Consider the following 15,798-nt stretch of genomic DNA (forward strand, 5'->3'; position numbering starts at 1 on the left):
TTAAGAAATCAAATGAGGAGAAAACATTGAAACATTTACCTCTATACCTTCCATTTCATATTCTGCCTGTTCCGCTTTTAGGGTTCTCTCAATTAACAGTTGCTGGAGTTTCTCATTGCAGTAATTTATACAGAACTGTTCAAAACTGGAGGTGCAAAAGATTTAAGTAACTAAAGCTACGTGAGTAGACCAAGTTTTTCCAAAAAATTATATTTACTTATTTTTAAGGATGCTTTTTCCATACAGAAAACTGAAGTCCTTATTAAACAAATAATTTAATAAACTGATAAGAAGAGTCAAAGTAAAAGACATTTGCATTTTTAATGGCTATTCTGGTTCTAGAAAAGTTTATGAGGCAGGGGCTATGCAAACCTGGAGAATTTCTAGGAACAGGAAAATGAGTTTCAATAACATCAGAAATGCCATAAACCAGACTAAGACCTCAAAGGAAAATGAAGAACCAGTGGATCACAATGAAATCAAACAAACTCACCCATTCTTGTCAAAGACTTCAAACCCATAGATATCCAGCAATCCAATCACAGTTTTCCCAGTAAAGTCCTAGTCAAAGTAACACACACCATTAATCATTGAGGTTATTTACTTTGGCAACTGCCCCTGAATCTGGGATGTGGCTATAAATCTCATCTCTCCAACAAGGCTTTCAGAAGAAATAGGGTGCAGATAATTTTCCCAGCCTGCCTCCTCCTGCCTGCAGCCTCCCTAGGTCCCATCCTGGCTTTCATATTCATCATCAGAGTAGAGAGACTGACCTTCCCCTTCTGATTCACTTCCTTGCTTCAGCCCTCCTCAGCCCCCCAAACCCACATTCAGTCCAAAAAAAAGCAGAGCAAGATAGAAAGAGGAAGAGAAGAGGAAGGGAAAGAAAAAGAAAGATGGAGAGAGGAAGGGAGGGAAGGAGGAAGGAAGGAAGCTACTGACATCAGGAAGAAGATGTTCACCCTGGAGAGAAAGCAGATATTTTGGATCATTTTCAACAGAGGGCCAAGTGCTGTCAGGCAAGGATGGCTATTGAAGGAGAATATGACTTTTCTTCTTAAGGGACGCAATGTAGCATTCTGTATGATGCGCTGAGTCAATGTATCCAAATCCATCCTTTGCACATTTCCTCCATGAGTCTCACCATATCCATGCACCCCGTTGCCCTCATATCATTGCCTCAGCTTCCAGCTTTGCGTCAGCTCCCTTTTTAATTTAAATAATTCTGCTTAAAAAGGAAATATGCCTTTAGGGTTAGTTCAAAGGAGCTGTCTTTTTTTTTTCTTATACACATTAAAATATATTACTGTTAAAATGAAAAGGTTCTGTGTACACTTCAAATGCTGTGCATCCCAGACTTGGGGACACATTGACAAGATCATTTGTCAGTGCATTTTTGTGAGCCTACTGTGTGCTAGAGACTGGAAATGTAGACGTGAAAAGACAGTATCTCTGCCCACCAGGAGCTTACGTTCAATTCTCACAAATTCTTCAAAGGTGTTGGTTATAAAACACGGCCATGTTAAAGAGCACAGGGCACAAAATATGCATGAACCAACCTTGTTCACTAAGGAGGAATTGATTTTGTTCACCAGCCAAGTAAATGTTCGCCCATAAACTGCCTTTGCCATTGCGTCTCTAGCATAGGCAGAGAGCTCTAGTGTCAATGGGCATATCACCTGAGAAGAACAACAGGTACATCATTACAGAGGTTAAAATTTTTTTAAAGCCCTCAGAGTTTTCAACCCAGGTTTAAAGATGACTGGGGGAGAGGGGTGGTCTTCCCTGATGGTCGAGGGGCTAAGACTGTGCTCCCAAGGCAGGGGACCCAGGTTCGATCCCTGGTCAGGGAACTAAATCCCACATGCTGCAATGAAGACCTGGCACAGCCAAATAAATAAATAAAGATGACTAGAGAAGGATACTTGATGGGGGAGGAACCTCCCGCCTGTGCTGTTCCTTGAGTGCCAGGCACTGTGCTGAGATACAGCCTCAACCAAGACAAAGAGTTTCAGCCTCTGTGGGCTCATATCTGGCAGAGGGCATTCAACAAGTCAGGGCTTCCCGGGTGACACTACTGGTAAAGAACCCGCCTGCCAATGCTGTAGACATAAGGGACGCAGGTTCGACCCCTGGGTGGGGAAGATCCCCTGGAGGAGGGCATGGCAGCCCACTCCAGTATTCTTGCTTGGAGAATCCCATGGACAGAGGAGCCTGGCGGGCTACAGGCCATGGGGTCACAAAGACTGAGTGACTGAGCACACCACAACATTTAACAACTCACACAGAGAAGCATCACAGTCCTGAAGCTGAAAGTGACAAGCGCTATTCAGAGATACACATGGTGCTTTAGGGCAGGGATGGGATGAGCAGGGGAGGGTCTTTGAGGAAGTGATCCCTGGGAACTGAAGGATGGGAAGGATTTAACTGGGTGAAGGACAGGGAAGGGTGTTGCAGCAGAGGGAACAGTATATGCAAAGACCCCATGGAGGGAAGGCAGGGCGAGCGTGAAGCACCAAGAGCCCGTGATGGTGGAATGTCGGGAGATGGGGGAGGTTAAGGCTGGAGATGCTGACAAGCTGGACCACACAGGACCTGGTGGGCAGGATCCAGGAGTCTGGCCTCCCCTGGGGCCACCATCCTACTGGCAGCAGCAGTGGGGAGGGTGGGCACATTCCCCACTAGAGCCATTTTTACCTCCTCTGTTTTGGCTTCAATCTTTCTGTGGGTGAGAGCTTCCAGAAGGACCCATGGGTCGACCCCTAGGAGCTGAATAAATGGAAAACAAAATGCCATTCAGCAACCCAATTTGACCCCCTAGTAAAAAGTCGGTGGTGTCTCCGGGCTCAGGTTCCCTTTCCCACCTGCTAATCGTGTTCTGGTGCAACACAGAGCATGTCTGGTCTTTCAGCCAACTGGCTTTCACTCGCTCCCTTGCCCACCTCCTAACCAGCGTCAAGTGGGAGAACGAGATGGTAGCCACCTGGGACATTGGCACCCAGCTGTCTTGCTCTCCTCCCCTACCCCTCCATCCCTGACAGGGTCTGGGGCCTCTCCTGCCTGCCACCCCCACTCTCCCAAAGTGGACCATCACCTTGGCGATCCATTTGATCTCATGAGTGTCTGGTACAGAGGCACAACCTTGCTGGTTCTCTTCAAAACCAATGTTCCCCAGGTGCAGGACACTGGCAATAATGCCAAAGAGATTCTAGGAACGTGGGAAGTGGTGAGGAGGGCAGGGAGAGAAGACGGCGGCCGCCTGATTGATAAACGTCATCAGAGGTGGTACCCGGGGGAGACCTGCCCACCCCCGCACCCCTAATTCCAGACTGGAGATCACAGATCCTCCCCTAGAAATTGGCCCTGTGGGCTCTTATCCACTTCTGATATTAAGGGAAGAGGGAAGGCACTTCAGTGGGGGGCAGGATGCTCCCTCACTATGTCCAGCATGGAACACCACTCTGCCGGTATCTCCCTTTGTCCCTGCCAATAAGCCATCCAGTGTTCAAATGCCATGGCCCCAGGTACACACATACACACGTAAATTTTTCTTAAATTGTATTCTGGTCCTCAAAAAGTCAATAGTTTCACAATCCCCCTCACCCCCCAAATAAGACAAAAGATGTAAAAACAAAATGTTTATAAAGCCTACAATTTGGTCCAACTTGTTCCAATATAAAAGCATAAATAAATGATGTTCCTAGAATTCTAGGGGATTAAATATTTGAGACTGGGTTTGAGAGGAAGAAGAAACATGACTACCTGCTGACACCCCATACTGGGGAAATATGGGGCTGCTGGATAAAATGCAGAATGCCCAGCTAACATTTGAATTTCAAATAAGCAATGTCTAATGTCTAATTCTTTTTAGTTAAAAAAATTGTATTGGAGTAAAGATGCTTTACAATGTTGTGTTAGTAAGCAGTGTCTGATTTTTTTAGCATGAAGCTTGTCCCACGCAATGTTGGGACATACTTCTACTAAAAACCCAGCCAGTGTTTATCTGAAATTCAATGTACCTAGTTATCCTGTATCTTTATTTGTTCCCTCTGGCAACTCTGTGTCATCACCAAGAAACCAGGATGGTTTCCTCAACCCCAAGTCTGACCACAGGGAGCTCCACCCTTGAGGGGCTCATACCTCAAGATCATCTTTAGTAAAATCGATGACAGAAAAGGCATTGGAAACAGTTTTCCAGTCATTCTTGTCGTTAACGGATGACTCTTTGGCACAGCGACCCTGTTGACACAGAATTGGGCCGCTTAACAGCATTTTCATAAGGACAGTTAGGTGTCAAAATTTTTCTCTGCGAGCATTAAAAAGCTAGTTCTATAATGTTCTGAGCTGTGAAAAAACAGGTTTTATTCTACTTGTCTAGCACCTGATGATTTGCCAACTGCAGCTTTTTTCAAATTTGGAATTTTGTTTAAAAAAATCTGCTATATCTTTCTGTGTGTATGTTTTTTAAAGTAGGCTTTCTTGCCATTTTTGCTGAACAAATTGAAGACATTTATGTCATTAGGTATCTACCAAAACATACAGTAAATGACAGTGTTTAAATTCAAGAAAACAATCTTGATACACTTAGTAACCAGCATCAAAAACTTCAAGGCAGGATTAGATAGAAGGAGATCTTCCCTGAAGGAAATAAAAGCTTGTATCTAGAGAAATACAGATGATACAGGAGGTGTGAGAAGACTTTTCCCACTAAGTCTAGAAGTTGTCTTTTAAATAAGTAACAGACTACCAGTGTCAGAATTTAAAGGGAAAATCTTCTACATGAGGGTTGTTTTTTTTTTTACTATTATTTTGCTTTTGTAGTACAGATTTTTCCTGATTACCTGAAGATTCATCATTTTAAAAGAGTTCCTTGTTGCACAGCAAAAACAAAGGTGTCATACCATGAAAATATTCACCGGTGAACTGGAATGTTAAATCTGCAACCTCCCAAATATCCCTCCCGCACAACCAGCACCGTGCACTCCCTCCCCTTCAAGGACAGGGCTAGTTTAAGTCAGACCTTAAAGAACACCTAGAGGTTTGGAAACAGTGAGAATATACTGCAAAGCACAGGCACCAAGTTTGCCAAAGTCACAGAAGATCGTGAAATCAATCAAAATAGTATTGGTGAAATGCTTGAGCCATTTCCAAAGGCACTGTGGCATCAGGATCCAGTAACGTGGCCCTGAGAAAGTTACTGAACATCCCACAGAACTAACACCACCCCACCCCTCACCGCCAAAGGGGCACCAGAGACAGGTTATGGTCCTTCTAACCTGTGAGAGGTATTTATACAGCTGGGGGTCTCGCTCCAGTCCCAGGTAAGCAAGGAGCTCCTCTTCTCCACCCTCTAGCAGCTGGTAGAAGATATGGAAATTCCGCTCGCCCTGATTCTGATAGACAACTCGAGACTTTTCTATCAGGTAACTGATGATATGCCCGCCTACGGGAATGCCCTTCAAAAGAGAACAAAAAATCCAGCCAAGACAACAATCAAGGCCACTCTCTTACTGGTGTCTCCTGATGAACTGAAATTGTGAGTCTGAATCAACCTGATCTATCCATCTTCTAAGATTCACGTTTTCTGGGTTCCATTCCTAAACCCCCAAGGTGATGAAGATATTTTCTGTTTTCATTTAGAATCAACTGTTTTACCATCCATGTTTAAGACTATGATACATCGTGATTTAATTTTTGTTTATGGAGTGAAACAGAGGCCAAAGTTCTCTTTATCCATATGGATTTCCAGTTGACCACCATTTAATTGGAAAGACAATTTGATCGATATTGAATCTCAGTGGTGCTTTGGTCATAAGTCTGGTGACATATAGGTAAGGAGAGCTGGGCTGCTTCTAGCCTCTGTTCTGGGTCATCAGCCTCTTAATGTCAATATATTTTTATGCCAATATTAATTATTATTGTCTTAATTATTGTCTTAAATAATATATTCAATGAAGGATTTGTATTCCATGACATATATTGAACACTTGCCAATCAATGAGAAAAAATTACCCAATTAAAAATGAGCAAAAGACTTTAATATACAAGAAGGTCTTTAAGGGACCAATGAGCAAAACTTCATTAAAATTGCTGCTGCTGCTGCTGCTGCTAAGTCGCTTCAGTTGTGTCTGACTCTGTGCGACCCCATAGGCGGCAGCCTACCAGAGAAACCACTATATGCCACCAGAATGCCTAAGATGTAAAGGACTGACAATACCAAATGTTGGCAAGGGCGTGGAGAAACTGGAACTCAGTGATATCATTGCTGGTAAGAATCCAGCAGTGCAACTTCTGGGACTACACCCGGCATAAATGAGTGTTTACATCATTGTTTTACAATGATGTGTTTATAAACAGTGATAAAAGTCGAGCAATCAAAAAACGAACAACTCCATGCAGCAACACAGTCGAATCTTACAAGACACGCTGATTCAGAGAGGCCAAACATGAAATAGAACAACTATATAATTCCATTTTTTCTGAAGCTCAAGAACCAGCAAAATGAATCTGTGATTATAGATGCCAGACAGTGATAACTTTTGGGAAGCGGGGGTGGGGGGGAGATATTTGTCAGAGATGGGTAGGAGGAATTTCGAGGTGTTGGAAATGTTAATATCTTGAGATGAGTGGTGGTTACACAAGTAGATTCAAATGGAAAAATTTATTGAGCTGTGGCCATGAGCTGTGTCCTTTTTAGTATGTGTTGGATTCTAAAAAAAACCTTAAAAATATGTATGCTATTAAAATGTTTTCCAAGTCTGTGCATGCATGACCAGAAACCCGTGTTCCAGCCTCTGGGAAATCCTTGGTCGGTCTGTCTTCCTCACTATACTAAACGCCCAGCCAGCTACTGTTCTCTAGCCTAAGGTGTCACTTGGAATTACATGTCCCTGAGAGCTCTGCCTACCCCTCCTACTTGCGTGAGCCCCCATTTAAACTCTGTGTACAATACGTTATGTATCTTCTCTGGCTCCTTTCATACTACAGCAGTGGAGCTGAGTAGTTGGGACAGAGGCTGTACGGTCCACAAAGCCCAAGACCCTATCCATGTAAGTCTGCCAACTCATGGCATAAAGTCATGTACGCCTAAGCAATAGATTGTTTACTCTGGAATCTTTTCAAGCTTTGTAAGAAATGGCATCTCGCTGACATGTAGTACATTCTTATGACCTGTCCAGGTTGCATGCAGCTGGCATTCACATGCTCTCGCTGCCATAAAACATCTCATCGTGTGAGCACCCCACAGTTGGGCCCTTCTCCTGTTGATGGGCATCCAATCCTGGCCAGATATGTTGGTTCTTTCCAGTCCCTTTACTTTCATGAGCAGCGCTGCTGAGGCCATGCTTACCCATCCGTAGGAATATTTCCAGGAGTGGAATGGCCCCACCTTAGATTGTGTGATTTCAGCACCCCAAGATGATACACTGTTTACCAAATGGGTTTGACCAACGTACACCCCTGCCACCAGCCGTGTGTTGGAACTCATGATCCACGTCTTTGCCAACATCTGGTCTCACCAGACTTCTTCATTTTTGCCCATATACTCATATGATCTGTCATCATGGTCTTCATTGGCATTTCCTAAAACTATTGCAAACCCTAAATTTTTCAACTATTTGAGCCAAGAAGAAACCCTTCCTCTCTTAAGATGCCTTGAGTTGACTTTCTGTTGCTCTCAAGTTAAGGGGTCCCCGGGAAGCAGTAATAGGAACGTCAGTGTACCTTAAAGTCGAATTGTATGTCCATGTATTTTCCAAATCTGCTGGAGTTGTCATTCCGGAGTGTTTTGGCATTTCCAAAAGCCTTGGAATACAAAGGGAGGGGACACTGAACCCATCTGTCATTCTCTGACACTGAAGCTCTCCTGTTCATAGAATTCCTGACCCTGAATGACAAGCTCATTGGAGGAGAGAAGGGGGAGCCAGGAATGGAAGCCACTTTATCTGCTAAGAAGAAATCACTATTTACAGAGTATTTGATGCCAAATATTGGGGTTGGACACAGAGAAAAGAAGGGAAAAATATCTTCTCTCTAGAATCCATTCTAGGAATATATTAGAAATGGCCTAAGGAGAAGTTGGGGCTTCCCTAGTAGCTCAGTGGTAAAGAATCTGCCTGCAATGCAGGAGTCACAGGAGATGCAGTTTCGGTCCCTGAGTCTGGAAGATCTTTTGGAGGAGGGAATGGCAACCCACTCCAGTATTCTTGCCTGGAGAATCCCATGGACAGAGGAGACTGGTGGGTCGCAAAGAGTTGGACACGACTGTAGCAACTGTAGTGACTTAACACACATGCAAGGAGAGCTAGATAGGACCCTAGGCCCTGGCTGTTCTAGAAGGCATCACTGCTGGCCCCCATCAGCAGACATCTTCCTATAGTATAGATGTAAACTGTTCAGCCCAAAGGTCTACTGGGAAAATCCCTTCAACCATAAATGCCTTTTACACAAAAAGCAACAAAAACACAGGAGAAAATAACATATTCAAAATCATCCAACAAGTCAGAGAATTATAGCAGTAAAAATAATAATCAAGATGATTTTAATTAATAAAAATATTAATGAATAATAGAGTATTATTTTAGTGCTTACTAATTCTGCTGTGTGCTCTTTATGCATGGTGGTTTAGTTACTAAGTTGTGTCCGACTCTTGCGACCCCATGGACTGTAGCCTGCCAGGCTCCTCTGTCCATGGGATTCTCCAGGCAACAATACTGGAGTGGTTGCCATTTCCTTCTCCATTGGAGCTTCCCAACCCAGGGATTGAGCCTGGGTCTCCTGCACTGCAGGCAGATTCTTTACCCACTGAGCTACAAATCACATTTTTTTTCCTGCATTCGTCTTGCTTAATCCTCAAAACCTCCTAAGAGGCAGGTACTATGAGTAGGCCCACTTTCCAGATGGGGAACTGGCTCCAGGATATGAATGATATGAAGAAGCTTGCTGGTACGTGATAACCCTGGGCTTAGTCTCCATGCCTGCTGGACTTCAGGGTCACACCTTTCACCACGATACAGTAAGTCCCCTACATACAAACAAGCTCTGTTCTGAAAGCATGTTTGTAAGCCCAACGAAGTTAGCCTAGGTACCCAAGCAACACAATTAACTATATACTAATAGTATAGTAAGTCCCCCATGTACGAACCTTCGAGGTGTGAGCTTTCAAAGATGCAAACACGTGTTTGCTGTCCAGTCTCGTGAGTTAATGCGCGTCTCACCTGCAGCCTGCCCTCCATCTCCTGTTGCTGATGATCCTTCAGCTCTACCATGTCCCACCTCCTCTCCCCCCACCAGTCGGTACCTCTTCCTGCCTGTTTACTTGATGCCAGCCCCTGGATGCCAGCTGCTGTACTACTGTCCTTTTCAAGGTACTGTACTATAAGCCTAAAAATGTTTATTTATTTTTTTATGTATTATTTGTGTGAAAAGCATTATAAGCCTATTACAGCACAGTGCTGTACAGCTGACTGTGTTAGTTGGGTACCTAGGCTAACTTTGTTGGACTTATAAACAAATTGGACTTATGAACACTCTATCAGAATGCAATTTGTTCGTATATAAGGGACCGATTGTGCTACCTTTGTGATCTGTTCTCTTCTTAACTCCCAGACCTGCCCATTTTAACTGATCCACCCAAGCAGAGGCTCTTCTTACTTACTGACTTCCCTGGAACTCCCCTTTCTAGGTCCTTAAAGATCACTTACCTCCAGCACTGGGTTGGAGAACAGCAGTCTGTCACGGGCTATCTGCAGTGACTCAGTCATCGGGCAGGTCACTGCAAAATACTGGAGGATCTTCTTGGAGGCCTCTGTTTTCCCTGCCCCGCTCTCTCCAGAAATGAGGATGAAGTGGTTATTTAGTTCAGAGCACATCATGCGGTAAGCGTTGTCAGCTATGGCATAGCTGGAGAAGGAGTGAGACAGAAACGGAAGGAGTAGGGCCTTCCCTGGCGGTCTAGTGGCTGAGACTCTGAGCTCCCAATGCAGGGAGCTCGGGTTGGATCCCTGGCCAGGAAACTAGATCCCACATGCCGCAACTAACGGTTCAGGCTGCAACTAAAGATCCCACGTTGCTGCAATAAAGACCAGGCAATTCTTTAAAAGACGGAGTGGAAGTGACTATAACACTACTTCCCTTGTCTCTGATGCCCATCAGAGCAGAAGGACAAACTACCCGGACTCTCAGAAGCCACATCCAGACTGTGGCTCCAGGCACTTAGCTCAGAGAGCCAGCAATCTTCACCATTACTCACTAGATGGCAAGCCTCTAGTGTGTATTAGTCACTCAATCGTGTCCGACTCTTTGCAACCCCATGGACTGTAGCCCTCCAGGCTCCTCTGTCCATGGGATTCTCCAGGCAAGAACACTGGAGTGGGGTGCCATTGCCTTCTCCGGGGGGATCTTCCTGACCCAGGGATGGAATCTGGGTCTCGTGCATTGCAGGCGGATTCTTTACCATCTGAGCCACCAGGGAAGCCCCCAAACTCTCAGAGTAGAAAAGTTAAAGTGAAGACTTGGGGCAGGAATAAAAAATTTTTTCAGAATTTACCAATTAAAAAAATCAATATTTCTTATTAGAATAATCTACATACTAAATTACATCTCCAAGAGATGTTCTATTAAATGTAGGTGGAAATAATATAACAGATAAAAGAGCTCATTTTTTTTCCTTCAAAACCTAAAATACTAAATATATAGAGATAGGAAACAAAAAATTATTTAAAACTTCTGTTTTAAAAACAGAAGTTTAGGGCACTATTATAGAGGCTTTATATACAAGATCAGATACTATGATAAAGGCTTTATCTACAAGATCAGAAACTGAAGCATGAAGGTTTCCCGGGGTATACTTTTAGGATGTGGCCGTTTGAAAGCTGAGTATTTCTGTAATCGCTGGTGGTGGTGAGGCAGAAAGATTTATAAATGCCTTGGGAGTGGAATAGGTGAATCATCAAGAAAAAGGAAGCAAGACCCTAAATAATAGCCCAAAAGTCAACCAAGGAGGAGAAGAGGGAAATTCAGCAAAGCCCGAGAGTCACATGCAGACCAGGCAGAATATTTTTTTTCTTAACGGATCACCAGTCCTGGTAAGTTCCTGCTGCTGCTGCTGCTACTAAGTCGCTTCAGTCGTGTCCGACTCTGTGCAACCCCATAGACGGCAGCCCACCAGGCTCCCCTGTCCCTGGGATTCTCCAGGCAAGAACACTGGAGTGGATCGCCATTTCCTTCTCCAATGCATGAAAGTGAAAAGTGAAAGTGAAGTCACTGAGTCTTGTCCGACTCTTAGCAACCCCATGGACTGCGGCCCACCAGGCTCCTGCATCCATGGGAGTTTCCAGGCTAGAGTGCTGGAGTGGTGTGCCATTGCCTTCTCCGGGTAAGTTCCTAGTCACCGGCATTCTTCTCAGCTGCCATGATATTCAAGCACCAGTAGGTGGCACTATAGCAATCCACTTCCCAGAGAAGGAAACTCTAGCTACAGGGGTCATACAAAGATTCTACTTTTCATCACAATTAAAATGAGATTTGATAATGATCTGCTGATGTTTTCTATTGTGTTGAAAGACTTAATTCAGAAGAAGGGAGTAATTTAAATGAGGTACAGAACCTAATGAGCATGCATCAAGAATGTAGATGGATGGGTATATGAATGGATGGACGAGTGGGTGGATGGATGGATGGGTAGGTGGGTGGCTGGGTAGATATGCAGATGGATGGATGAATGGAGTGGATGACGGATGGGTGGATGGGTGGGTGGGTGAATGGATGGATGAGTAGACAAGTGGATGATTAGGATCAGTAGATGGATGGATGAATGGGGTGGATGTTGGATGGATGGATGGATGGGTAGATGGGTGGATGTGTAGGTGGATGGGTGGATGCATAGACTAGTGGATGGATGGATGGATAGGTGGGTGGGTATGTGGGTGAGTGTATGGGTGGATGGATGGATGAGTAGACAAGTGGATGGGTGGATAGTGGATGGATGGATGGATGAATGGGGTGGATGATGGATGGGTGGATGGATGGGTAGGTGGGTGGGTAATAGATGGACATATGTGGTGAAGGTGGGGGGAGGAAAGAGAGGCAGAAAGAGAAAAATACTTCTATTGCTGATTCCATGGGTGCTACTTACACATGTGGTGGCAGTTCAAAGAAGTTGACCCCTTGATAAAGTTCCATCTGGCTCAGAGTATAGATTCCCAGCTCTTGGTATGGGTTCACAGACACAAGGAGGGTCCCAATATACGTCTAGAGGAACAGACCAAAGCACTAGTGAGGAATTCCAGGGTGCAAATGGCTCTGGCAAAAGACCATCATGTGCTATGATCCCCATGTGCCCCTTCACTACTGGGGATACAACACAATAAATAAGTCAGCTTGTGTGTGTTGGGGGGGATGTCTCCACTGTTATGGAACCTAGCTGGCACGGGCAGACAAACAACCAAGTGATCGAGACTGCCCCACTTAGTGTGTTAAGAAAGGCCTGGTTCTGCTGGCAGCCGCCTTGCCACCATGCAGAGAGGCTGCTGCAGAAGGAAACCGATGCAAAAGAAAGCAGAGTATGGGAAAGAGTCCTCAAGACATCATCCTAGACCCTGGAGATCTGCTTCTGGACCCTGAAGTACATAGGTCGACAGATTCTCTCTCAGGGCTTAGGCTGACTTTAGTTGGGTCTCCAGCACTGGCAGCCGGAAAGGTCTTAATACAAAAGATCACAGTACACCTGCCGGTGGTTCCTGGACATGCCCCCTCTGATGGTTAGCCTAGAGTGATACTGTTCACAGCCATCAAGACTACAGACCGGGGGACTTCCCTGGCTGTCTGGTGGCTACAACTCCACCCTCCCCATGCAGGGGGCCCAGGTTTGATCCCTGGTTGGGGAACTAGATCCTACATGCCGTAACTAATATCCAGTGCAGCTAAACAAATTAAATAAATTAAAAAAAAATTTTTTTTTAAGGCCAAGGACCAGAAGGGAACCACCACACTAGGAAAAACAGCTGGGAAATGAGTTACGCTACATAGATGAGGTTCTCGCTGAAACGCTTGCGGAGGTTGTCCAGAAAAGCAGATTCACTGGTGTACGCGTCCAGCAGCACAAAATCCTGCACCCCAACCTTGTCCCGGGCGGTCAGCGCGCCCTCCACGTGCAGACGGATGTGCTTGCGTCTCACTTCTTCTTTCTACGGAAAACACAACCTTCCTCAGCAACTCACTTATCATGTCATTTTTATCGCATGTCTAGTATGGAAATAGCAAGATCCCAGACCCTGGGGATAGCTGAGAGCAGAGATTACATTCTGCTTTCTTCATTAAGCATTTATGATCTGGTTAGGGATCCAAGTTACGATAGGAAAAGCAGTGACTATAGCACCAGAAGCGCTGCCAGGGACTCAGCATCCACTGCTTCAGCATGACACTAACCGTTTGACAAGTATTATCTCTATTGATCCTCATTCCGACCCTATGACGTGCTATTGTCATGCCCATTAGACGTCATCAAACATAAACCTTCTCATCAGAAGACGCTGTTAAGAAATAAATCAGCCAGCCACAGGCTGGCAAAAAATATTCATGAGTTATATACCTGCAACGAACTTGTATCTAGAATAAAATACTCAGCTTGGTTAAAAGAAAAAATAAAAACTCAGACCTAACAGAAACTGGGCAAAAGACTTCACAAATGAAAACGGACAGATGGTCAATAAGCACACAGAAAAGTCCTCAACATCATTAGTCATCAGAGAAATGTACCCTTAGAATCACCATGAGGTGCCACCAGAAGAGTTCAAATGAAAAAGACGACATCGGACATTCTCGAGGATGTAAAACGATAGAACTTTCACACGTTGCTGGCAGGAAGATCAACTGGACGAATCAGTGGGGAAACGTCTGGCAGTTTCTAATGAAGTTAACCAAGCCCGTACCCTTTGATGCAGCAGTTCCATTCCGAAGTATTTACACAAGAGAAATGTAGACATAGGTCCACAAAAAGACTGGAACATGAAGGTTTACATCAAGTTTATTCACGATGGCCCCAAACTGGAAACAATCCAAGTTCCTATCAACCAGAGCGCATAAGTGGAGCATCTACACAATAGAATGGGTACAGCAGCAACAGAGAAACGACAGGTGTGCACGGTGACACAGACATTGTGCCGAGCAAAAGAGCTCACACACAAAAGACTGCATGCTGCATGGTTCCATTTATATGGCATTCTAGGACAAGCAAAGCTAATCTACAGTGAAAATCACAACTGTTGCCTGGTTATGGGGGACGGGGACATTTCTGGAGTGATAGAAACATTCTCTAACTTGGTGCAGCTACGAGTTACCCGGGTGTATCTATTTGTCAAGATAAATGGCTACAGTGTTGTGCATTTTGATACATGTAAATTCTGTTTTGAAAAGAACCATAAAAATAATCAAAGGGTGGGGGGGAGTGGAGGATCCAGAGTGGATGGAGGTGAAGATGATAACAGAATGGCAGAATGCTCTTAATTGTTGAAGCTGGGTGATGGCTATAGAAGGGGTTTATTATCCTCTCCTGTTTATGTTGTTGTTGTCCAGTCGTGTCCCTGACTCTCTGTGACCCCATGGCCTGCAGCACGCCAGTGTGTATGTGTGAAATTTTCCATAATGAGAAGTTTTAAAAAACTGGATCACCACCAGGTGTCTCCCTACACTAGCCAAATGAAGCTAGGAGTAATCATGATAATGAGTAATCAAAGGATAAAAATGAAGCATTTAGATCAAATAATTTCGGGAGGATCCCCTGGAGGAAATGGTAACCTGCTCCAGTATTCTTGCCTGGGAAATCCCATGGACACAGAAGCCTGGTGGGCTACAGTCCATGGGGCCACAGAGAGTCAGACATGGCTAAGAGACTGAGTACACACACATTCTAGTAGATTACAAATATTCCCATTAAAAAAATTTGTTTTTATAACAGAGGCATAGTGATAAGTATAGAAGGAGGAAAGATAATAAAGAAATTCAAGGGTTTCAGCTTGACCAAAAAAAAAGATGATTATCAGTTCAGTTCAGTTGTTCAGATTAAGAGACGTATCAGTTCAGGTTAGTCGCTCAGTCATGTTCAACTCTTTGCGATCCCATGGACTCCAGCACACCAACTCCCAGAGCTTGCTCAAACTTATGTCCATCGAGTTGGCGATGCCATCCAACCATCTCATCCTCTGTCGTCCCCTTCTGTCTTATAAGAGACTTATATTTTATAAGTATAACATAGTGATGAAAGATGCAAAGACTTTGGAACATGAGTCTGTCAGGTTCAAATCTCATCTCTGTTGCCCCCCGCATAGTATAATCTTGGGAAAGTCTTAGGCTTTCCAAGCCCCTGTCTGTTTCCTGTCTGTAAAATGGAATCATAAGTGTAGCTACTTCATAGGATTATTGGTTTGAACAGGACCGTGGAAAGCTCTTGGAACAGTGCCAGAAACAATATCAGCTCTGTGAATTCTTGCTTCCGTCCCCATGACTATTAATAATTAGATTGTTAGAAACAAAATCATAACAAAGCAAAAAAGAAATCTGCTGGTGAGTAGTCAACAAGCCCCATATGAAACTGGGAGTGGGCTGGAGTCTGAAGATCCCCTGAAGGAGGAAATGGCAACCCACTCCAGTATTCTTGTCTGGAGAATCCCATGGACAGAGGAGACTGGGGGGCTACAGTCCAGGGGGTCACAAAGAGTCGGACATGACTGAGCGTGCACACTCTTCATTCTGCATTGGAGTCTGAAGTAATCTCTAGAGCTGCACCCACAAATATTACAGCAG

The 15,798-nt window shown here is 44.5% G+C and overlaps 1 protein-coding gene across 1 annotated transcript in view; it reads right to left on the reverse strand.

Moving 5' to 3' along the window:
- MYO1H (myosin IH) overlaps window positions 1-13,949 on the reverse strand; it is a 42,456-nt gene extending 28,507 nt beyond the window's left edge. Inside the window, exons 1-12 of the mRNA XM_070768935.1 lie at window positions 13,929-13,949; window positions 13,023-13,184; window positions 12,134-12,249; window positions 9,702-9,900; window positions 7,723-7,803; window positions 5,277-5,456; window positions 4,141-4,239; window positions 3,095-3,208; window positions 2,698-2,769; window positions 1,560-1,679; window positions 494-561; window positions 40-145 (exon numbers count right to left, since the gene is read on the reverse strand). Of these exons, the coding sequence (XP_070625036.1) occupies window positions 40-145; window positions 494-561; window positions 1,560-1,679; window positions 2,698-2,769; window positions 3,095-3,208; window positions 4,141-4,239; window positions 5,277-5,456; window positions 7,723-7,803; window positions 9,702-9,900; window positions 12,134-12,249; window positions 13,023-13,184; window positions 13,929-13,949 (1,338 nt within the window). The remainder of the gene's footprint in view (window positions 1-39; window positions 146-493; window positions 562-1,559; window positions 1,680-2,697; window positions 2,770-3,094; window positions 3,209-4,140; window positions 4,240-5,276; window positions 5,457-7,722; window positions 7,804-9,701; window positions 9,901-12,133; window positions 12,250-13,022; window positions 13,185-13,928) is intronic.
- Window positions 13,950-15,798: the final 1,849 nt, after the last annotated feature.

This window comes from Bos indicus, chromosome 17 (assembly GCF_029378745.1).
Source record: "Bos indicus isolate NIAB-ARS_2022 breed Sahiwal x Tharparkar chromosome 17, NIAB-ARS_B.indTharparkar_mat_pri_1.0, whole genome shotgun sequence".
In the NCBI taxonomy this organism is placed as follows: Eukaryota; Metazoa; Chordata; class Mammalia; order Artiodactyla; family Bovidae; genus Bos; species Bos indicus.